Consider the following 25643-nt stretch of genomic DNA (forward strand, 5'->3'; position numbering starts at 1 on the left):
CTGCTGTACCTGCATGCTTACCTTCATTGACTGGTATACAAGAACACCCAGATCTCTTTGTACTGCCCCTTTACCTAAATTGATTCCATTTAGGTAGTAATCTGCCTTCCTGTTCTTGCCAAAGTGGATAACCATACATTTATCCACATTAAACTGCATCTGCCATGCATGTGACTACTCACCTAACTTGTCCAGGTCACCCTGTAATCTCCTAACATCCTCCTCACATTTCACCCTGCCCCCCAGCTTAGTATCATCAGCAAATTTGCTAATGTTATTACTAATACCATCTTCTATATCATTAGTATATATCGTAAAAAGCTGCGGTCCCAGCACGGATCCCTGCGGTACCCCACTGGTCACTGCCTGCCATTCTGAAATGGAGCCGTTTATCACTACTCTGTTTCCTGTCAGCCAACCAACTTTCAATCCAAGTTAGTACTTTGCCCCCAATACCATGCACTCTAATTTTGCTCACTAACCTCCTATGTGGGACTTTATCAAAAGCTTTCTGAAAGTCCAGGTACACTACATCTACTGGATCTCCCTCGTCCATCTTCAGAGTTACATCCTCAAAAAATTCCAGAAGATTAGTCAAGCATGATTTCCCCTTCATAAATCCATGCTGACTCTGACTTATCCTGTTACTACTATCCAGATGTGTCATAATTTCATCCTTTATAATAGACTCCAGCATCTTTCCCACCACTGAGGTCAGACTAACTGGTTTATAATTTCCTGCTTTCTCTCTCCAACCTTTCTTAAAAAGTGGTACAACATTAGCCATCCTCCAATCCGCAGGAACTGATCCCAAATCTATCGAACTCTGGAAAATAATCACCAACGCATCCACGATTTCTCGAGCCACCTCCTTCAGTACCCTGGGATGTAGACCATCAGGCCCCAGGACTTATCAACCTTCAGACCTAACAGTCTCTCCAACACCAATTCCTGGCAAATATAAATTCCCTTCAGTTCAGGTCCTTCAGCCACTGTTACCTCAGGGAGATTGCTTGTGTCTTCCCCAGTGAACACAGATCTGAAGTACCAATTCAATTCTTCTGCCATTTCTTTGATCCCCGTAATATATTCCCCTGTTCTGTCTTCAAGGGCCCAATTTTGGTCTTAACCATTTTTTTGCCTTTCACATACCTAAAAAAGCTTTTACTATCCTCCTTTATATTTTTGGCCAGTTTACCTTCGTACCTCATTTTTTCTCTGCGTATTTTCTTCTTAGTAATCCTCTGTTGTTCTTTAAAAGCCTCCCAGTCCTCCGTTTTCCCACTTAACTTTGCTATGTTTTTTTTTCTCTTTTAACTTTATATGTTTCTTAACTTCCCTCGTCAGCCACGGCCACCCATGCCTCCTCCTAGGATCTTTCTTCCTTTTTGGAATGAACTGATCCTGCATCTTCTGCATTATACACATCGTCTCCTAGTTACCAGTAGCTCTCCAGTGCCTGAGTTTTACAATCCATTTGCACCTTCACCTCTCTGAGTCCGAATCGCTCCATCCCTTCTATCGCACCTGACCTCCCCCTACCTTCAGCAGCATGGCCCCCACCTGGAGATCCTCGAAGAAAACCTCTCACCCTCACAGCTCATCTCTCTGCACCTTCAAGTCGGCTGCAAAATCTTACCAGACCCATGGCATCACCCAGTAAAGTTGCTTCATTCATAAAAAGAAATCTTGCCACAGCCAGCCCAAGCTTCACGAAAGGGAGGCCTTCAGGATAAACTGGAAAATTCCAATTCCTGAGAAACTCAGTGATCTTGCTTTATGTCACTGGCATTGACCTTCGAGTGGCTAGGAAACAGGAGGAGTCACAGAGTTTTCTGTTTATCTTCCAGAGTGTCTCTCTGCTGCCCTCTGGAGCCAATTCATGCCAATACAGACACAGCACTTTTGCAATACGTCGGCTGTTGGTACTTGCTCATACAGTACAGTGCAATAGTCAACAATGTTTAGCAAGTTTGTAGCACATTTGAATTCAGTCTTAAAAACAATGTTGTTGTGCATTGAATAAAATAGTGATGCTTCATTGAATTTGACTGTCACAGTAATGATGTAATTTATATATCTACGTATTCCATACAATGCTTCAAACAGCAGGCTCCTCCAGTTGACAATCAGATAGGTGATGTGCAACCTGAGAGTTTAACATGAGCATGCGGGTGAATTTCAAGCATCAGGAACAGACAGAAAGATTAGAGGAACTTTAAAACACCCTGTGTCCAAAAACTGACAAACTTTCAAATTTGAGATTGATGTAGTGCATACTTGTGTTCATATTAGAAAGAAACATACAAGAATAATGACACCAGAAAGGAGATGATATATTTATCGGGAAAGGCTGAAGAAGCAGGAGGCCCTTTCACCTCAACAGGCAGGCTGTGGGTGGGATCACTTTAACTGAGGTCTTTAAAATGATGAAGATGTTGGAGAGGTTATAAACAAGCGAAATACATCTACGCACGCACAAACTAGACAAACATAAATATAAGAAAGACATAAATATAAGACAGCACATTCAGTAAGAACACTCAACCCACTACGAGTAGTTGAGATGAACTGCATAGATGCATTTAAGAGGGAAGCTGGACCAGTCTATGGAGGCATAAAGAAACAGACAGCTATATTGATAAAGTTATATGTGGAGCTTAAACACTGACAATTGACCAGTTTGACCATATTACCTGTTTATGTACTCTAGATATTTTTGATCAAACTGTTTAAATGTTATGACACCCGCTGGAGCAGGTGGGACCTGAAAGCTTTTTCCCCTGATGTGGGGGAGCCCAGAACTAGAGGGCAAAGGTTTAAGGTGAGAGGGGAAAGATATAAAAGGGACCTAAGGGGCACCTTTTTCCACACAGAGGGTGGTGCATGTATGGAATGAGCTGCCAGAGGAAGTGGCGGAGGCTGGTACAATTGCAACAGTTAAAAGGCATCTGGATGGGTATATGAATAGCAACGGTTTAGATGGATATGGGGCAGGCGCTGGCAGATGGGACTAGATTAGGTTGGGATATCTGGTCAGCATGGACGAGTTGGACCGAAGGATCTGTTTCCGTGCTGTACATCTCTATGACTTGAACCCAGAACACTGCCCAGAGGTTAGGACACTTCCACTGTCCATGAGAGATTCTTCACAGAACTGAGATCCAGATTCATTAGCTAATTTTAAGGAGGAAGAAGATATTGCCCAATTATCCTGTTGAGAGATTTTAATACATGCCTCTGGAGCAAGTGAGACTTGAATCCAGGGTCTCCTTGTCCTAACATTTGGACATTATTACTACACAAGAACTCTTGCTGGTGTACTGTAGATGGTGTGTAATGTCTACACCTCTTCAACAATGCCTTCAGTATCTCCCTGGACCTTCTCCTAATTCAATTAAACTCGACGTCCTTTCCTCCCTACCTCATTAAAGCACTATGAATTGTTAAAGTGCCACTACGGCAGAGGCTGGTGGTGGTTGCTTAAGGTACTTGGCACATACACCAGAGATGGCCAAGCCTTGTGTATGAATCTAAAGCCAGGATGAAGTATATCACATTATTACAAAGAGCCTTCATTTTACACATTAAAACAACTCCGCAAATCAAAGCCAGGCAAGAGTCAATAAGAGAAGTACAGGGACAGGACTGGGTGAATCCTTTAGTATCCCACAGAGACACAGCCTCCAAAAATAAACATTATTAATGGTCTCGGATTCTACATGAGTGAGTTAATTGTTAGATATGAACTCCTTCATACCACCTGCGGTGATAGCGTAAACAACCTCAAATACATTGCTGAAACCACAATGTAGCAACTCAACAGTATCATTACAGCAATACCAACTGTTCACTGCCTTTCTGTGAAAGATTACCTATTAACACTCAACATCTAAGCTTATCGCAGCTGAATAGAACTGAGCTAAAATCCAGTTATTTCTAAACAGCAGAAGTTAAGATAAGCAGCAGCTCATAATATCACTGAAATAGCACAAAACACTTTGCACATACAGAAGTAGGTTCATTTTGGGGCCGGTTCTACAATGAGGTAACCACCCAGAGAACAACAATTCGAGTTAGACTGAGGCGTCAGAATGTCTCAGAGTTAGCGTCTGCATGAGATCAAAGAGTAATGACAGTGCAATTAACAAGCCCTTTAATTGGTCAGAATTACAGATTGCACACATCAAAAATATCAACAAGGGCTGTACCGGGTATATTTAAAATCATTAGGCATCATCGGGAGGTAGCAAACTGGCGACATGAGATTGCCCAAAATTACACTGTTACACTCGACAATACTGATGAAGAAAATGCAATTTGACAAGAAATGAGTGACAACAAAGCTCAATCACCAAGGTGGCGATGTGCCAATGGAGAGGGTAACATTTCATACCAAAAACTGAAATCATACTTTCAGGGGGTCCCGGTTCCGAAGAAAGTGCTGGGTCTTTGAAATGAAGAAACTGTTTAAGTTTGGATTTTCTGATGGGCTGACAATCATTTCTGCAGCGTAGATGGACACTCCATATAGGGGAAGCCAGAGTGTAGTTACACGGAAATTAAAGATTCTGCTGAGCATTTCCCTCAACAGTGGAAAATCCCAAAAGTATGAACTAAAAAATCAGGGCATCCAAAGGGTTCCACTGCAACTGGGCACACGGTTACACCGGAAAGGTTAAACTGTTATCTCTCCATCCCCGAGACTCCCAGCCTCATTCCTGATAAAGGACTTTTGCCCGAAAAATCAATTTTCATGCTCCTTGGATGTTACCTGACCTACTGTGCTTTCCCAGCACGACACTCTGACTGTAATCTCCAGCATCTGTAGTACTTACTTTCGCCTTAGACTGTTAAATACCTATTTCTAACTCTTAACTGGAGCCCACCTTCCCACACACATTCCTAACTACACCCCCAGGATCTGGCTCCCCTCTGCTGAAGCTGACCTGAGAGAGAACCACTGCCCTAGACCTGAACCACTCGCCAGGGATTGGTCCCAACAACAACACTGGGACTTTTTCCCTGCAGCAGCAGAGGTTGAGGGGTGAGTTATAGAGGTTTATAAAATCATGAGAGGCATAGATTAGATGAATAGCTAACATCTTTTCGCAATGGTAGGCAAATTCAAACCAGGGAGCATAGATTTAAGGTGAGAGGAGAATGATTTAAAATGAATGAGAGGGGCAACCTTTTTCCACATGGAGGGTGATTTGTACATGGAATGAATTGCCAGAGGAAATGGTAGATGCAGGTATAGTTACAACACTTAAAAGACATTGGACAGATACATGGATTAGAAAGGTTTATAGGCCAAATGCAGATAAATGGGACCAGTTTGGGAAATCTGGTGGGCATGGATGAATTGGACTGAAGGGTCCATTTCTGCACTGCACGATTCGAAAACCCTGCAACACAGTATGACACACAAAATGCTTAACGTCCCCTGAAACAGAATTAAAGAAGGTTTGGCAGAGCACAGAAGGGCTTAAATTGTCCAGAAGTGGCAACTTAGTGATTTTTGTCTTAATTTCAGCAATTCAACATTTTGGAGATGGTTCAGGAGGTTCCACGATGAGAAAGCACAGATCCAAGTCAATGTCAATATATGGTAGCTGCCTTTACAGACAGACTGACCAATTAGACCTCTGAGGTAACAGAAGAAAAGCTGTTCCCTGGATTCAGAAATAAAACATTTTCTGATCTGGTCACTAGCTGATTGATATGCACCAAAGAAATCGCAGAAAGAAAAAAATTCCAGAAAGTTTAGATTAGATTAGATTACTTACAGTGTGGAAACAGGCCCTTCGGCCCAACAAGTGCACACCGACCCGCCGAAGCGCAACCCACCCAGACCCATTCCCCTACATTTACCCCTTCACCTAACACTACGGGCAATTTAGCATGGCCAATTCACCTAACCTGCACATTTTTGGACTGTGGAAGGAAACCGGAGCACCCGGAGGAAACCCATGCAGATACGGGGAGAATGTGCAAACTCCAACTGAGGCGGGAATTGAACCCGGGTCTCTGGCGCTGTGAGGCAGCAGTGCTAACCACTGTGCCACCCATGTTAGCTCTCTGCCACAACTCAGCTTCTTTAAACTGATATTTCCTCCAAATGGTCCTGGTCACGTGGCTATACCTGCCCTGATCTACTCTGATCACTAGTCCCAGCACAAGTTGACACAGTTCGAGTGGCACCATGACCTTGTTTCAGAATTGGGCAATCACTTCGAAACCTAGGAGAGCACAGGAGACTGGGGAGTAGCCTGTGCAAACTAGAGAGTCCTCTACAATCCATCCTCCTTCCCAAACCCCCTTTACAGGTTACTGCAACGCTCATTGAACAATAAATGATGGTAAGAGTGCAGCCAATTTACTAGACTGTCAAGTGGAAGGTATACAGGACCATTGTCACTGTGGTAATGCCCTTACTCTTGGGTCAGGTTCAAGTCCCTTTATCTGACTGAACAGGTTGATGTAAGAATGTTTAGAAGGGTACTCTGGTGTAGTGGTACTGTCCCGATGTCTGGGCAAGAAGGGACAGGTTTGAGTCCCAAGTGCCACCAAGGTGTATTCTAATACATCCAAACAGGTTAATGAAAAAAAATATTTTATTGAATAGCAAGAGGGTCAAATTGCAAACATAGCCTGGGATTGAAACTGGAGGCTCTCACTTATCTACGATGCTAGCAAAACATGGAGACAGGAATTGCTGATATTTCAATGGTACATCTTAACTGCAATAACACAGGAAAGGTGCCTCAGTCTAAAGCAGATTACCGTCCCCTTCCATTTTAACAGCATCAAGCTCTTCAATGATTGGTCACAGAACAGCTGATTAACCTCTTTGTCCAGGATAACACAAATACATGAGCAACTGATCAGCATCCCAGAGGAAAGCATGGGAATTGCATCCAATTTGAAATTGGTACTTTCAGCAGCAAAGGAGGGAGAAATGGCACAAAGCAAAAGTTCACTCAGGGTAGTTCATTAAAACTGCTATTATTTCTACCTCAGCTGCAACTTTCAACTCCACTCCAGCCTCAGCTCATCAGCTGCTGAAACAGTTACCAGCTTTCCCCCCCCCACCCAGCCCCTGTCCTAAGGTGGTGTTCTTGAACCATAAAACAGAATTTTTAAAAATTGAGCAAGTTTGAGGGTAAAGCTGTGCAGCTACAAATCACGCAAGTGAAAAGCAGGAGATGGCTAAATGGCAGAAATGGAATTACTATGAGACATGAGCAGCATAACACAGAGTCATAACAAAAGAAATTCAAAGAGATGTTGAACATTTATGGGGCCCAACAAGGGTGGATTTGATTTACCCTCAGCTCCTGAATCACTGACTCACTCTCCCCATCATTATTTTTCATTGTCATTTATCCATCTCCTGCTTTAAAGTGCAGCACCAATACAGGATACCTGGTGTATCTCCCCTTCTCATTGCCTTTTTTTTTCAAACTTCCTTCAATAATCTTTTTTCTTGACATTAAGCAATGTTCTGTTATAATTTTGATATGAGTTTGATATCACTCTTCGTGCTAAGAAGGTATCAAAGAGTCTAGCGAGAAAACAGCAAATAGATACGAAGTTGGATGATCCGCCAGGATCATATTGAATCATATTTAAGGAAGGCAACGGCCCAGTGATATCACTGGACTGTAAATCCACAAATCCAGGTAATGTTCTGGGACCTAGGTTCGAATCCAGCCATGACAGATGGTGGAATTTGAATTCAATAAAACTCTAGGAAATAAGAGTCTAATGATAGTCGTGGATAAATGATGGATTCATTGTCAATTGTCAGAAAACTCCATCTGGTTCACTAATATTCTTTAGGGAAGGAAGCAGCCATCCTTACACAGTCTGTCCTATATGTAATTCCAAACCCACAGCGATGTGGTTAATTCTTAACTATCTTATAGTACCAAACAAGCACCTGATGAAGGAGCAGCGCTCTGAAAGCTAGTGCTTCCAAATAAACCTGTGACTATAACCTGGTGTTGTGTGATTTTTATCCTATGGGAATTAGGGATGGGCAATAATGCTGACCTGGACAGTGATGCCCAGATCCCATGAATGAATTAAATTAATGATAGAGCAGGCTCGAAGGCAGAATGGCCGACTCCTGCTCCTATTTTCTATTTTTCTCAGAGTTCCATCTGATTACTGTTAGGATGGGATTGCTGTAGGATTTGAGACCAGAAGACAGTCCCAATCTTGCTGCCTACCATCAGATGTAATGGAATTACAAGCTGACAATTTGGCTGCATTGCGAACACACCTTCGGTAGCCCAGGACTTAAAAACCTGTAGCTTATGGCTCAGAAGCAAGGACACTACCCACAGTTCTGGAAGACCCTGTGTGGCCTCGCTCCTTGTAGCACCTACAAACTCAAGCTTATCAAAAATTCAGTTCTCAGTACCAAAGAGGAGCTGTTGTTGGACTGGGGTGGACAAAGTTAAAAATCATACAACACCATGTTATAGTCCAACAGGTTTATTTGGAAGCACTAGCTTTTGGAGCTCTGCTCCTTCATCAGGTGGTTGTGGAGCAGGATCCGAAAGCTAGTGCTTCCAAATAAACATGTTGGACTATAACATGGTGTTGTGTGATTTTTAACTTTGTCCCCCTCAGCCAAAGCAGCACCAAGCTTCATTCTGCTGTCACCATGGTGCTTGCTGACCTACAGGGCTCCCTCTCTGGTGACACTTCAAATGTAAAATTGTTCTCCTTGCTCTCAAATTGTGCTTGTTCTCACCTTGTCGGATTCCTAAATTTCATCAGCTCTCCAAGTCTTCTGCATTCTTCCAATTTTGGTCTCTTTTACGTCCCTCGTCTTAATGACTCTATCACTGCTAGCCATTCTTTCAGCTGCCATTGCCCTGACTTCTGGAATACCCTCCGGACACCTCTCTTTGTTTCAAGTCAATGCTGAAGACAACCTCTGGCCAAGCTCTTGCTCACTTGCCCTAATAGTGCATTATGGTACTGAACACCTAATTCTCTTCAAGAATCATTCCCACAAAGTGGCTTGAGACACATGCACTACTTCAAAAAGGTGCCATATAAAGGAACAAACTGTGCTCTTCCCAAATCAGCTAATCACAGGTACAGCCAAAATGTGGATTTTCACATCTGATGTTTTAGTTAGGATGTAGTGCTCAAAATTTAATCTCAACTCAAAAAACAAATGTAAAATAAAACAAGGAGCTGTGGTTGCTGAAGATCTGAAACAAAAACTCACTTTGAAAAGGATGGACCAACTAGATTTACTCAAACGTATTAAGGATAGTCAACATGGCTTTATGTGGGAGAAGTCTTGTCTCTCAAATTTAACAGAGTGTTATGAGGAAATGATGAAGATGATTGATGAGGGAAGAACAGTAGATGTATCATAGGGATTTTAATAAATCATTTGACAAGTTCCTTCATGGGAGGTTGGTCCAAAAGATCAAATCACATGGGATCCACAGTGAGTTGTTGGCAAGTTACATACAATATTGGCTTGGTCACAGAAGACAGTTGCAGAGGGGTGTTTTTTTGAATATGACCAGTGGTGTTCCATAAGGATCAGTGCTGGGACCTATGTTGTATAATGATTTATATGAAAATTGTAGGTGAGCTAATTAGGAAGTTGAAGATGATGTGAAAATTGTTGGAGCTGTCGATAGTGAGGAAGATTGCCAAAGAATACAACAAGATATAGATCACTTGGGAAGTTGGGCGAGAGAAATGACAAATGGAGTTTAATCTCGATAAGTGTGAAGTGATGCATTTTGGGAGATCAAATGAAAGAGGGAAGTATACAGTAAATGTTTTTAGAATCCCGAAATGGCAGGACCCTTAGGAGCATTGATATACAGAGAGATCTTGGGGTATAAGTCCATAACTCCCTGAAAGTGGCAACAGAAATGGATATGGTGGTAAAGGCGGCACATGGCATACTTGCTTTCATCAGTTGGGACATTGAGATAAAAGTTGGCAACTCATGGTAGCTCTACAAAGCTTTAACTAGGCCACATTTGGAGTTTTGACTCTATCAGGATGTTGCGTAGATTGGAGTGTATTAGCTATGAGGAGAGGTTGGACAAACTTGAATTGTTTTCACTACAGCATCGGAGGCTGAGGAGTGACCTGATAGAAGTATGCAAAATTATGACAGGTATGGATAGGGTGGATAGTCAGAGTCTTTTTCCCAGGGTGGAAATGTCAAATACTAGAAGGCATAGGTTTAAGGTGAGAGGGGGATGTTTAAAGATGTGTGAGGTCCGTTTTGTTTGGTAGAGTGGTAGGTGCTTGGAATGCATTGCCAGGGGAGGTGATTGAAGCAGTGTTTAGAGGTATTAAGACAGACAATAACAGGCAGGGAAGAGAGAGAGAGAGACAGATTACATGCAGACAGATGGGATTAGTTTAGAATGGCATCATGGTTGGCACAAACCTGGTAGACCAAAGGGCCTGCTCTTGTGCTTCTGCAAACGGAAATTGCTGAAGAAACTCAACAGATCTGGCAGCATCTGTGGGAGAAAGCAGATTTAACATTTTGAGTCCGGTGACCCTTCTGAACTCTGCTTTCTCCCCATAGGTGCTGTCAGACTTGTTGAATTTCCTCAGTAGTTTCTGTTTTTGTTTCAAAAACCAAGCGGTCAGCTCTGAAACGTACACAACTAAACTTTTGATTTGAAACAGTGCGATTTCCAACCTATTTCAACAGAGGGAGCACATTCACCATAAATAGCGGACTTCAGGCAAAGCTGGCTGACGGCCAACAATCTAACTATCAATTAAGCTTAAAAGATAGAAGAGTTTATTTAAACATAATCGTGTTAAGTACAGGGACTTAAAATGGGTTCTGTAGTCAGGTGGAGGCATGAATAAAAATCGACCAGATTTTTTATCCTGGATCAAGGAAGGTCAGTGAAATCCTGTCCACACCCCTACATGAAGAATGATAAGTCCGGAAAAATACAGAGTAGAGGCGCCAGTCCTCCAGGATTGCTCGGAGTGCCCAGGAATTAGAAATTATTGGTTTCAACCAAACCCAGAGAAAAATCATTCAGCAATTTTGTCTTTATCATTTTCTTTGAACACTGGCTTATATTAGTGGTTTATATTGACAAAAGCTATAAAAACGGGTTTCTAGATTGGGTGGCGCCTAGGGGAGGTGGTGATGCAGCCTTTTAAGTGACAATGAATCTGAGTTTTATTTTACAATCCAATCGTGGGATGTGGGCATAGTTGCTCACATTTGCTCCCATCTGGAATTGCCTAGAAGAAGGTGGTGGTGAGCTGCCTTCTTGAACTGCAGCAGTCCGTGGCCGAGGGAGGTACATGCACAATGCTGTGATTAAGGAAGTTCCATGATTTTTGACGCAAGTGACACTGAAGGAATGGCGATATCTTTCCAAGTCAGGATGGTGCATGGTTTGGACAGGAGCTTGGCCATGATGGTGTTAGAAACATAGAAAACAGGAGCAGAAGTAGACTATTTAGCCCTTTAAGCCTGCCCCTCCATTTGTTATGATCGTGGCCAATCAATGGGCTGTTCCAGTGAGAATTCAGAGCCAGTGTGTTCCTCTCAGAGTGAAGGGCAAGGGCAACAAGTCCAGGGAACATTGGATGTCAAGGGACATTGATAAAGAAAAAGAAGAAAGCGTATCTCAGGATCAGCACTTTAAAAACAGGGGAGGGCCTTCAAAAATAATGAGTATGGGGAGGACATGCTTAAAAAATAAATTACAAAGGACAAAGAGAGATAGCTTGTTCCATTTCCAAGGAGAGTCAGTGTTCACTGAGGAGAGGAACATGATGAATCTTGAGATTAGAGATAGAAGTTTGATTAGTCTGGATCACATTGGCATAAGTAGGGAAGATGTGTTAGGTATGTTAGAGGTTATTAAGGTGGACAAATCCCCAGGACCGGATGGGATCTATCCCAGGTTGCTGAGGGAGGCGAGAGAGGAAATAGCTGGGGCCCTGACAGATACCTTTGTGGCATCCTTAAATACAGGTGAGGGACCGGAGGACTGGACGGTTTCTCATGTTGTCCCCCTGTACAAGAAGGGAAGCAGGGATATTATGTGTAACTACAGACCAATGAGCCTGACGTCGATGGTGGGGAAGTTGCTGGAGAGGGTACTGACAGATAGGAGCTATTTATATTTAGAAAAAAATGAGCTTATCAGTGATAGGCAACATGGTTTTGTGTGGGGGAGATCATGCCTCACCAACTTAATAGAGTTCTTCGAGGAAGTGACCAAGTTTTTAGATAAAGGAAGGGCTTTTGATGTCTTATACATGGACTTTAGTAAGGCATTTGATAAGGTTCCCCATTGTAGACTAATGGAGAAAGTGAAGTCACATGGAGTGCAGGGTGTTCTAGCTAGGTGGGTAAAGAACTGGTGAGCAACAGGAGACAGAGAGTAGTAGTTGAAGGGAGATTCTCGAAATAGAGAAAGGTGACAGTGGTGTTCCACAGGGGTTGGTATTGGGGCCACTGTTGTTTATAATATACATAAATGATCTAGAAGAGGGCACTGTTGGTATGATCAGCAAGTTTGCAGATAACACAAAGATTAGTGGAGTGCAGAAAGCATAAGGGACTGTCAGAGGATACAGGAGGATATACAGAGACTGGAGAGTTGGGCGGAAAAGTGGCAGATGGCTTTCAATCCAGACAAATGTGAGGTGATGCATTTAGGCAAGTCTAATTCTAGAGCGAATTATAATGAATGGAAGAGCCTTGGGAAAAGTTGATAGGCCGAGAGATCTGGGAGTGCAATTGTACTCTGAAGGCTGCTGCACAGGTGGATAGAGTGGTCAAGGCATATAGACAATAGACAATAGATGCAGGAGTAGGCCATTCAGCCCTTTGAGCCTGCACCGCCATTCAACATAATCATGGCTGATCATTCCTAATCAGTATCCTGTTCCTGCCTTATCTCCATAACCCTTGATTCCACTATCTTTGAGAACTCTATCCAACTCCTTCTTAAATGAATCCAGTGAGTGGGCCTCCACTGCCCCCTGTGGCAGAGCATTCCACACAGCCACCACTCTCTGGGTGAAGAAGCTTCTCCTGAGCTCTGTCCTAAATGGTCTACCCCGTATTTTTAAGCTATGTCCTCTGGTCCGGCACTCACCCATCAGTGGAAATATGTTTCCTACTGCCAGAGTGTCCAATCCTTTCATAATCTTATACGTCTCAATCAGATCCCCTCTCAGTCTTCGAAACTCAAGGGTATACATATAGTATGCTTGCCTTCATTGGACGGGGTATTGAGTATAAGAGGTGGCAAGTCATGTTAAAATTGTACAAGACATTGGTTCGGCCACATTTAGAATACTGTGTACAGTTCTGGGCGCCACATTACCAAAAGGATGTGGACACTTTGGAGAGGGTGCAGAGAAGGTTTACGAGGATGTTGCCTGGTATGGAAGGTGTTAGCTATGAAGGGAGGTTGAGTAGGTTAGGTTTATTTTCACTAGAAAAAAGGAGATTGAGGGGGGACCTGATTGAGGTTTACAAAATCATGAAGGGTATAGACAGGGTGGATAGAGACAAGCTTTTTCTCCAGGGTGAAGGATTCAATAACGTGAGGTCACACTTTCAAAGTGAGAGGTGGAAAGTTTAAGGGGGATACACACGGCAAGTACTTCACACAGAGGGTGGTGGGTGTTTGGAACGCGTTGCCAGCAGAGGTGGTAGAGGCAGGCATGGGAGATTCATTTAAGATACGTCTGAACAGATGCATGAGTAGGTGGGGAGCAGCGGGATACAAATGCTGAGGAATTGACCGACAGGTTTAGACAGTACATTTGGATCGGCTCAGGCTTGGAGGGCCGAAGGGCCTGTTCCTGGGCTGTAAATTTTCTTTGTTCTTTATTCTACTGCCATCTTGTGGTAAAACAGATTACAAACAAGCCCCAACCTGCTCGATACCTTAGCAACCAGGAGGGATTTGCAATCTATTGACTGTACATGAATATAAATCTCTGTTAAACAAGGGATTTGAGGAAAAAGCCATAGGGATATGTTGTATCTGAATAGGTGCTTTAGAAAAAATACAGAAATTCACAAGTGTCCGATAAAACACCGTACGACGGTTGGTCTAAGCAGATTTGATATGGCGGTAGGGAAAGTGGCTGAACAACATCTCAAGTGGCAAGAGTTACTGTGAGCAGTAGCACTCACTGCTCCTGAAACACTATTTCATGCACAGTCATGGAATCTGTCAATGCATTAGTTTGAGAGTATTAATGAACCATTATTCAAGCTGATCTCATTATGTTCAAACATTCACCTTCACATGAAAGAAATAGAGTGACATTCAAGTGTGGAAGAGTAAGGCTTTGATTTAGATCAAAAACCCTCTTACATTGCCCAAGGTCTGTGTGATTAGAATTAGCTGATTGTTCTGGAGGAAAGATTCTCTCAGAGTCAGTCAACAAATACGATGCAGACAAATTACTTGGCTGTTTATAACAATGGCACAATTGGGAGCTTGCTGTGCACAAGTGCTTGTTTCATACATCAATATGTTCATTTGGTGAATTTGGCAGCAAAACAAAATCCACAGAATCTCTTGACAATCAATAGCAAAGTACAAGCCTGTTTCCACATTTTCATGTCCAGTAGTCGAAAAGTGTGGCGCTGGAAAAGCACAGCAGGTCAGGCAGCATCCAATGAGCAGGAGAAGGGCTTATGCCCGAAACGTCAATTCTCCTGCTCATTGGATGCTGCCTGACCTGCTGTGCTTTTCCTGCGCCACACTTTTCAAGTCTGATCTCCAGCATCTGCTGTCCTCACTTTCTCCAGCAGCCAATATCCCAGAGATGAAAATCAGACCTTAAATACAAAACACCAATAGGCATTTCTTACTCTCAATCAGCTTTGAATTGGTTGTCCTCAGAATGCAAAGGGTGCTGGGAAAATGCAAGTTTGATCTTTCCTTCTTACCTTCAGAGCTGGCAAGTCACTGGGCGTATCTGTGGGAACTGAAGTCAAGGGGATTGTTGGAATCTCAGAGTTTGCAGCAGATTCCTTCTCAATCAGATCATCACTGGCAAGAAACAAGGAACACACATTGTGCCACAATCACAACTCAAACAGCTAGCCTAATAAAGCATGTAACTTTCGCAATCCTTTTGTTATTTTGCCAGGGAGATGATGGCCTAGTGGTATTGTCACTAGACTATAAATCTAGAGACCCAGGTAATTATCTGGGGACCCAAGTTCAAATCCCACAATGGCAGATGGCGGAATTTGAAATCAATAATTAGTAAAACAAAAAATTCTGGAATTAAGAGTTTACTGAGGCCCATGAAACGGTTGCTGATTGTGGAAGAAAAACCTATCTGGAAAGGAAAGGAAACTGCTGTTCTTCCCTGGTCTGGCCGACATGTGACTCCAGACCTGCAACAATGTGGCTGACTCTCAATTGCCCAATTGCCCTCTGGGTAATTAGGGATGGACAAGGAATGCTGCCCTATCCAGCGATGGCCACAACCTCATGAATGAAAAAAAAAAATCCATACAGCAAATTTTAACCAGCACTCTTGATATACATCAAATATTGTGATCTACCTTGAAGGCAGCACGTTGGCTCAGTGGTCAGCAATGCTGCCTCCTAACACCAGGGACCTGGGTTCGATTCTCACCTCAGGCGACTGTCTGTGTGGATTTTGCACATTCTCCCTGTACCTGCATGGGTTTCCTCCCAGTGCTCCAATTTCTTCCCACAATCCAAAGATGTGCAAGTCAGGTGAACTGGCCGTGCTAAAGTGCACATAGTATTCAGGGGTGTGTAGGTTAGGTGCATTAGTCAGGGGTAAATGTAGAGTAATGGGTTTGGGTGGGTTACTCTTCAGAGGGTTGGTGTGGACTTGTTGGGCCAAATTGCCTGCTCCCAGACTGTAGGGATTCTATATCAGTGTATATTTATGCTGTAAATACAGTATACTGCAGTCATGCATAACTCTTGAAAATCCAGAATACTCCTGGCACTACAAGTGCCAGTTAATAAAAGGTTTGCTGTATTTTCTTTCAATGGTTATCTATAGCCATGTGATGAACTATAATTACTTGTTTTATGTTTTCATCTCTGGGGAAACTGATTAATTAGTTCATTTCAAAATCACAATTAAAATAGATCCTGAGATCCTATTCTTAAATTTTGGGGGCTTTGAAGGCAATTGTATTCATACAGGTTTTTAAAAACTGAAATGAAATGGTGGTTTGATATGCTGATGATTGAGCATTGCATCAGTGCAATGATCAAATAGGCTATTCAACACTTCAAATCCATCCCCCCATCCACTAGAGTAAATGCAAAGAAATATTTGAATTCCATTGCATTCTCCATTATGCAACATCCATGCAGCAACACTTTCTTATGCCGTATAAATTATTGTTCCCTTTATTCTCTCAAACAGATGAACAAAAACTGCCTCCTCTTCAAACAAGTGACCTGAAGATTCTCTCTCTATTCCTCACCACATTCTCAATAATGATTGGGCACAGCAACTATCGTTGATTGTTGTGAAATTATTTTATTCAACTTATTTTTCGAAGCAACCTGTTCAGAGATGTTATTACACACCACTGGAGCCGGTGGTACTTAAACCCATGCCTCCTGGTCCAGGGGCAGGGACACTACCACTGTGCCAGAAGGCACTCCAACGCAAGTGCAGAGGAGTGACATGAGGAGCTACTGCTGGCAGCAAAGGCTGACTGCACCCGGTATTCCAAGGCAGCCTCCCATCCTAGTACTAACCAGGCCTGAGTCTGCTCAGTTTCCAAGATCAGACGTTTTCAGTAAAAACCCATCTTATCAAATGGAAGAGCAGGCATGAGAGGATCAGCAGCTGACTCCAGCTCCAAAATCTTCCATTGGGATTGTTACCTAGGGTTTTATTCCTTCCTGCAAGTACTTTGTGATCACTTGCGGTCCACTATTGCCCTTTTGTAAAATGGCAACTGGGCAAAACCACCTGCTCACTTCACCAATACTTCAACCTCAAATGTAGTCCTGTGAGAGTTGTAGCCCTAAACGTACTTACAGATTGAAAGGGGTGCTGACTGGTATGGGTTTTAGTGGACCTCTGGCACCTGGGCACTCTGGGATCTTGCTCATCAATAAAAAGGTATCGGTGATTCCTGGTCCCCTGTTTGAAATACAAAAGACAGTGGCCATATTATACGTAGGACTCTTACAGGCTGCTAGAATCAGCAACACTTTCTCATGCCGTATAAATTATTGTTCCCTTAGAAATCCAGTGCTGTGCTCACTGTTTGACCATACCACAATTTTAAAAAGTCTCATCTTCATTTTCAGTTTCGTCCCATGACCTCACTCCTTCCCATCTCTAATCCCCTGCAGCCTTACAATTGTCCAAAATATCCGCATTCCTCCAACTGCAGCCTCCTGGACATCTCCGATTTTGATTTCCTATCATTGCTGATTGTGCCTTCAGCTGCCTTGACCTTAAGCTCTGGGATTCACTCCCTAATCCACTCTGACTCCCTACCTTTCCAGCTTTCTTGAAGAAGTTCCTGAAATCTGGTCTTTTTGAGCAAGTATTTGGTGACCTGCTTTAATAACTCATGTGGCTCGGTGTCAAATCTGGTCGATGATATGACTGTAATGAGCACCAAGTTGGTCTACTCTGTTTCCGTTCACAGAATCCCGACAGTGTGGAAGCAGGCCATTCAGCCCATTGAGTCCACACCTACCTTCCGAAGAGCATCCCACCCAGACCCACCTAGCCCCCGTAACCCTGCATATCCCATGACTAATCCACCTAACCTGCATATCTCTGGAGTGTGGGAGGAAACCAGAGCACTTGTGGGAGGAAACACGAAGAGAACATGCAAAATCCACGCAGATTGTCACCCAAAGTTGGAATTGAACCTGGGTTCCTGGTGCTTGGAGGCAGCAGTGCTTACTACTGCCACCATGCCACCCCAGTTGGGGCAGAAGACCAGGTTGTTGGTGCTTTGTTGTTGGATTGTTCACCAGTAGCCACCAACAAATGTGCCAGTGACCCCTGGTGACAGACAGAAGGCTAAATGTACATTATCATCGACAGGTTTCAAATAGGAATTGACACCACACCTCACACCAATGTAGTCTGTCTTCCTTGAATGTCTAAACTCTGTCAAGGTTCTGTGGATTTCCTCAGTACCTGACTAACATCACCCAGATAGCAAATCTCTGACAGATTATTGAACTGGAGGGAGTTTTTAGATTTTGGATTTAATCCAGACAATTGTTTCAATAGTTGTTGGGTAGATATTATGGTCACAAACCAAACCAATTGACCCTTCTATAAATGGAGGACAACCGCATCTCCCTCACCGACATGTCATTCAAAACCAACTAACTCAGAAAATCGCTGGAGTTTTCCTGACCCATACCAGTCAGCTGATCTTTGGCTAAACTCACTGAGACACTAAGATAGATATACATTAAAATGTTAATAATGTCTAAAAATTGTCACTTTTAGTTAACAGCTTAAATTGAAAGATTCAAAAAATTAGTTTGAAGATTACAGAAATTAGATGGACTTTAGCTCCTTACAAACCAATTGTACTTCAAGTATGGAATAATTAAACAGAACCAATGGGGAGAGGTGGTGATTCCCTGTCACACTCATGCATCACCTAGTGGTAAGGCCAAGAACTACAGCGAGAAGGAAATGCATTGAGATAGGAAACGTGACAGTTTTCAGATAGCGTAAAGCACTGGATGGCGAATGAATAATGCCATAGATTTAGCGACTCTTAGGTGCAGTACAACAAATACGATGACCAGTCTGTCTGTATTGTTTGAGAGCTGTGTGGTGGATTGGCTGTGGAACGTTGGCCAGGAGCATAGGAGAACTCTTATTTATTTTAACAGTTGTATTTGTTGATCTCTTCCATTTTAGGAATGAAATCGATTTAGTATCTCTGCTAAAAGAGGGAATTTCTGACAACGCCAATTCCCTCCATACTGCACTGAGGCCTAAGTTATGTGCTAACACAGGAACATAAAAGGAGGTGCAGACTATTTCCCTGTTGAGCCTGTGCCACCATTCAATATGACCATGGCTCATTATCCACCTCAACATCACTTTCCCACATTATCTTCACATCTTTTGTGTCACGAGTCTCCAGAAATCCATGGACTGAGCATCCACAACCCAGTGGAAAAGAGGATCCCAAAGATTCATCACCCTCTGAAGAGGGTCTGGATAAGCTCAAGTTGTTTTCTTGAGAGCAGAGGTTAAGGTGTAGAAGATGATGGCAGAGACAGGGTGAACAAGAAGTAACTGTTTCTCTTAGTCGAAGGGTCAATAACAGGGAGATATAATTTTAAAGCGATTAAAACAGGAGATTTAGAGGGGTAATGAGGAAAATCTTTTCACCCAGATGGTGGTGGGGCCTGGCATGCACTGCCTGGAAGAGTAGTTGAGGCAGGAAACCTTACAGCCTTTACAAAGTACTTGGATGAGCACTTGAAGTGTCATAACATTCAGGGCTTCGAGTTTAGTGCAAATCTGGGATTAAACGTAGGTAGTAATGTATTTTTAGCAGGCAGACTCTGGTACTGTATGATTTAATGAGTCTGAGTGAAGGAATTCTACCTCCTCTCGGTCTTTTTTAGATTCCCTACAATGTGGAAACAGGCCCTTCGGCCCAACCAGTCCACAGCAACCCTCCAAACAGTAACCCACCCAGACCCATTTCCCTCTGACTAATGCACCTAACACTACGGGCAACTTAGCACGGCCAATTCACCTGACCTGCACATCTTTGGACTGTGGGAGGAAACCGGAGCACCCGGAAGAAACCCACTCAGACAAGGGGAGAATGTGCAAACTCCACACAGACAGTCGCCAGAGCTGGAATTGAACCTGGGACCCTGGTGCTGTGAGTCAGCATTGCTAACCACTGAGCCACCATGCCACCCTGAACGGCATTAGTAAAAGCATTATTCTGAAACAAATTCACTAACAATTTGTATGGACTTAGCACTTCATTGGAGCATTCTTGAACAAAGATGCCAGCTAATCACATGTGGGAATATTAAGTCCGATAACCAGAGGCTTGGCTAAAGGAGGAGGTTTCAAGGAGGATCCTAAAAGGAGGATCGTGAGGTGTAGGTGAGCTCATGGGCCTAGGCAACTGTAAGCCGGGCCACCAAGTTGAGAGCAGGGATGCTCAAGTGACCAGTATTGGATTAACACACATACCCAAGGATGGTGGAACTTGATGAGAATACAGAGACAGGCCACAAAGGCATATGCAAAGCAGAATGGGAATTTATAATCAAGATGTTACTGGATCACAATCCAATATTGGTTTGTAAGGACATACACAGGAGTGACAGAGACTTGCCACGTGTGAATACACAAACAGCAGAGTTCCTATGACCGTAGGTTTATGCACCAGGTACTGTGGGAGATGTCTCTGGAATAGCCAAGTCTAAAAGTAACAAAGGGCGGCACGGTGGCACAGTGGTTAGCACTGCTGCCTCGCAGCGCCAGAGACCCGGGTTCAATTCCCGCCTCAGGCGACTGACTGTGTGGAGTTTACACGTTCTCCCAGTGTCTGCGTGGGTTTCCTCCGGGTGCTCTGGTTTCCTCCCACAGTCCAAAGATGTGCAGGTCGGGTGAATTGGCCATGCTAAATTGCCCGTAGTGTTAGGTAAGGGGTAAATGTAGGGGTATGGGTGGGTTACGCTTCGGCGGGTCGGTGTGGACTTGTTGGGCCGAAGGGCCTGTTTCCACACTGTAAAGTAATCTGTAAAGTAATCTAAGTAATCTAAAAAAAAAGCATTAATGAGGGCCCCAGCAGTAGATAAACTGTGATAGAAGAGAGAGTTGGGTGATGTTATGGAATTGCAAATAGGCAACAATAAAGTATGATCATGGGAGATAACCTATTGGGCTATGTCAGCCTGTAAAATTTGGCAGGAGAGTTTGAGAAGGGTATGCATTTATATGAGTACCTTTCAGAACCACCTGGTGTCCCAAAGTTTACAGCCAATAAAGTACTTTGTAAACCATAGTAATGTGGGAACAGTAAAGCAGGAAACATTTGCACAAACCAAATTTCCCACAAACAGCAACATGCTAATGATTGGATAATCTGTCTTTTGCAATGTTGATTGAGGGATATACTCCAGGAATACAGCCCCTGCTGTTCTCCCCCAAGCATGCATTTGGGCATTGGTTTAACAGCTGAAAGACAGCACTTCTGATAGCGCAGCACTCCCTCGGTATAGTTTGACCTGGTATAGGGTTGCCATTTGAAGGTGAATGGATGTTGAAATGAAAGGCGTAGACCCCTAATGCCCACGTGGCTAAGGAATCTACACACGTGTCCAAGTAAATATGTGGCTAACATTGTGCAAGAGCAGGTTTCATTTGATTGATGACAGTCAAATAAACTGCTACCAGTCACAATCTAGGGCTGCAGGCACACAACAGTCCTTGGGAGGGAGCTACAGAGAGTTGCCACAGTCTGTGTAAAAGTCCCAAGGGAGAATCAGTGTGGAAAAGAAAACGGTTGACAGTAAAGGTCATGTTCTGGCTCTCACCCGAAGACAGTGTCAAACAGATTGGAGTTTCTCTCGTTCAGTCTGGTAGCATCTCTCAGACCCTGAGGAGGAAGATACGAGACTTCATTAAGAAAGATTCTGAACACCGTTATTACCAGATACAAAATAAACACACTGCACCTAAAGTCAACTGGGCATTGCCGCAGGTTACCATTCGTTTTGCACTTTTCAAGACAAGCACAACAATGTCACATTTTAAACCATCCCAACAATCACTTGAAATTGCAGCTTACAGCAGAACCTCATTCAAAACATCCCAATCAATCTCAATTTGTGTGAGCTAAGTATAATTTAACATATTAGCACTTCCAATTCCCTCATGAGCACTGCTAAATGTCACTGATTTCCTGTGTTACATACAGTCCAGTCCATGCAATGCAAACCTGTTAGATCCAATTTATTAACATTCCTCGTTTCAAGTTTTCAGCTGATTTGGGCTGTGATTTTCTCTGACATTATGTATTTAGGCCAGTGTTCCAGGTTCCCACAGCTTGGAATCCAGTCCTTAGCACTGGCATTGTATCTGTGATCAGTGCTGGGCAGGAATTGGGTCAGTTGTTGTGTTAACAGATTCACGGAGGCACCATGTCATGAGCAAAGCCACTAATTCAGATAGGAAAACTTACATTTTATTCAACATCTTTTACAACTTTAGGTCACCCCAAAAGGTCAATTAAGTACTTTAGTTTGGCCAACATCACAAAGTAGGAATTGTGAATGGCAATTTGGGGACAAGGAGGCTCCAGAGTGGCAGTGTAACAACTTGTTGAGTGTCTTTGACCTTTAAGACAGAGGAGAATTCCCCTGCCCTTCTTAGAATAAAAAACACCCAGCTGAGAGGGCAGATGAGCACTTGGCTTAATGCCCTTTCTGAAAAACTGCACGTCCAACACTCCCTCAGTCCTGCATAGGAATGTCAGGCTAGACGTGAACCCACAATCTTCAGACCCAGAAAAGGACCATTCATGAGCCAAGCAGTAGTAGTCACCACAGTCCCAGGTGATCATAGATCTCATGAGAGAGAGAGAGATGACTGGTGGTGGTTAAACTTGAGGGTCATCACACCTTGGGCACAGGGTGAGATTAAGAAGGAGGGATATTCACAGTAACCTCAGCTGCTGCGGGAATTGAACCTGCGCTGTTAGCATAACTCCATATCACAAACCAACTGAGCTAACCAGGCTATTGGAGCTCAGCACTAGATTTGGGGTTAAAGTCTTTAAAGGCTGACTGTAGAAAGCTGTTCTAGTCCATCAGTGGCTCAAACCCTTGGCTGTAATTTCTCACAAAGATCATGACTAACAATAATGACAGATAGCTATTATCTAAAAATGACAGTAAGGACAGTAAGTCTCACCTGCAAGCTGACTGTAATAAAAAGTGCAGCTAGGACAGCTCTTGAAACGACATGTAAATCTAACTGTATTCAGCTGTTCATTGCTTTAAGAAAAATAAGTTCTGACAGATTTTTCAATTATTTTCCTCTATTTTGAAAACTTGGTCATTTGCCAGCAATTGAGATAGTTAATTATGGAAAAAAAAGTCTTGTAACTGCTTTACCTTCATAGGAACCTCTGGCTGTGCTTTCACAATGTTACTTTTCACATTCTCAGGAATGGCAGAGCAAAGAGTATCAGCTGCGTTCTTGAGGTTCTTGTCCAACAACTTCAAAGTTTCCTCCTGATACAAACAGACAGCATTTTAAAGATCAAGATGCCTTTCCAGAAACATACACTGAGTGGACTCTCAGTACTGGAGGCAACCTCATTTAACATAAAAATAGATGCCATCAGTCAATTAAGAATTTGAATTCAATGAAAACAAAAATCTGGAATTAAGAATCTACTCACCCCCATGACATCATTGTCGATTGTCATTAAAACCCCTCTTGCTTACTAATGTCCTTCAGGGAAGGAAATTGCCATCCTCACCTGGTCTGACCTACACACAACTCCAGACCCACAGCAATGTGACTGACTCTCAGTTGCCCTCTGAAATGGCCTAGCAAGCCATTCAGTTGTACCAATCGCTACAAGTCTCAAAGAAATGAAACTTGACGGATCACCTGGCATCGACTTGAACAGCGGAAAAAACAATGGCAGAAACAGCTCTATCAACCCTACAAAGTCCTCATGAACATTTGGGGACTAGTGCCAACATTGGGAGAGCTGTCACACAGACTAATCAAGCAACAGCCTGACATGGTCATACTCACGGAATCACAGCTTACAGACAATGTCCCAGACACCATCACCATCTCTGGACATGTCCTGTCCCACAGGTAGGTCAGACACAGTGGTATACAGTTGGGAGGGAGTTGCTCTGAGGGTCTTCAACATTGACTCTGGATACCATGAAGTCTCATGGCTTCAGATTAAACATGGGCAAGGAAATATCCTGCTGAATACCACATACTGTCCTCCCTCAGCTGATGAATCGGTACTCCTCCATGTTGAACAACACTTAGAACAAAGCACTGAGGACGGCAAGGGCACAAAATGTATTTTGAGTGGGCAATTTCAATGTCAACCACAAGTGTGGCTCAGCAGCAGTACTACATATCAACCTGGTCAGGTCTTAAAGGACATAGCTGCTAGACTGGGTCTGCAGCAGGTGGCGAAAGAACCAATGTTAACATACTTAACCTCATCCATACAAATCTGCCAGTTGCAGATGTATCTATCGATTAAAGTATTGGTAAGGGTGACCATCACATAATCCTTGTGGAGACCAAGTCCTGCCTTCACACTGAGAACAATCTCCATCGTGTTGTGTGGCACTACCACAATGTTAAATGGGAGAACAGATCTAGCAACTCAAGACTGGGCATCCTTGATGCGCTGTGGGCCATTAACAGCAGCAGAATTGTACTTCAGCACAATCCGTAACATCATGGCCCGGCATTTCCCCACTCAACCTTTACTGTCATGCCAGGGGATCAACCCTGGCTCAATGGAGATGCCAGGAGCAGCATCAGGCATACCTGAAGATGAGGTGTCAACCTGGTGAAGCTACCAAAGAGGACTACTTGCATGCCAAACAGTAGAAGCAGCAAGTGATAGAGCTAAGTGACCTCAAAACCAAAGGATCAGATCTAGGCTCTGCAGCCCTGCCACCTCCAGTCATGAATGGTGGTGGATAATTAAACAATTCACTAGAACAGAAACCTCGTTGGATGTATGGGAGAATGTGAAAATAAAGCACAGGCTCTGCAACATAAAGATTCTCCACAGTGCCCATTTGGCCCTAGAATGACTAGCAATATTTAAGAAAGGAGCATCCCCAAGATGTTCTAAATATAAAACAGACACCAGTACACTCACACTGCGTCTACTCGTGTCATAAGATCTGTAGGTATTGGGATGTCATAGCGTATGTGTTGGAGAGGATCTTGGGGACGGACATTAAGATGGACCCGGTATCCTTCCTTCTGGGATTGCCGAATCTGCCTTTGCTAGATGAGCATGGAAAGAGACAATTGAACATTCTCACGTATTGTGCAAGGAAGAACGTTCTAATGAGCTGAATCTTGGAAAACCCCCTGGGTCTTATGGGATGGCATAAGTTAGTGGCAGAGCATGTCTCCCAGACTTTCTTGGTGGTGCACTAGAAAACAAAGCTTTTATTTTATAAGACATGGCGGCCCTTTTTGAATCATATAGACGTGGATTCGTCACCCATACTGATTAAGGCCTTTGCATAGCCACAAAAACTGGATTGGCGGTCCAGGGACCCTGACAGGAAGAAGTCTGAATAAATATGGGTATATTAACTGATGCTCCCGTTGAGGAGAGCTTCAATGGAGCATTGAGTGGTGTAAACTAAACCAAGCTAGTTTAGTTCAATTCAAGGTAATTTAATTTATTATGTTTAATTATTTATTGCATTGTAATGTGGGAAGATTGTTCTGTGTCTTTGTGATAGTTTACAGAACAAACCAAAACTAAGGTAGTAGGTAGTTTATTGTTACTGTTGTACCATAAGATTGTTATATTATCTTTTGCACTCTTATAATTTTGTAAAAAC

At 43.2% G+C, this 25643-nt stretch overlaps 1 protein-coding gene across 1 annotated transcript in view; it reads right to left on the reverse strand.

Moving 5' to 3' along the window:
- Positions 1 to 25643, reverse strand: part of epb41l5 (erythrocyte membrane protein band 4.1 like 5) — a 168144-nt gene that overhangs the window by 11280 nt on the left and 131221 nt on the right. Inside the window, exons 18-21 of the mRNA XM_043694224.2 lie at positions 23178 to 23297; positions 21597 to 21658; positions 17071 to 17175; positions 14969 to 15071 (exon numbers count right to left, since the gene is read on the reverse strand). Coding sequence (XP_043550159.1) covers positions 14969 to 15071; positions 17071 to 17175; positions 21597 to 21658; positions 23178 to 23297 — 390 coding nt within the window. The remainder of the gene's footprint in view (positions 1 to 14968; positions 15072 to 17070; positions 17176 to 21596; positions 21659 to 23177; positions 23298 to 25643) is intronic.

The sequence above is a fragment of the Chiloscyllium plagiosum genome, unplaced genomic scaffold (assembly GCF_037043375.1).
Source record: "Chiloscyllium plagiosum isolate Xiang-an unplaced genomic scaffold, Cpla_swu_hap1 HiC_scaffold_7, whole genome shotgun sequence".
NCBI lineage: Eukaryota > Metazoa > Chordata > Chondrichthyes > Orectolobiformes > Hemiscylliidae > Chiloscyllium > Chiloscyllium plagiosum.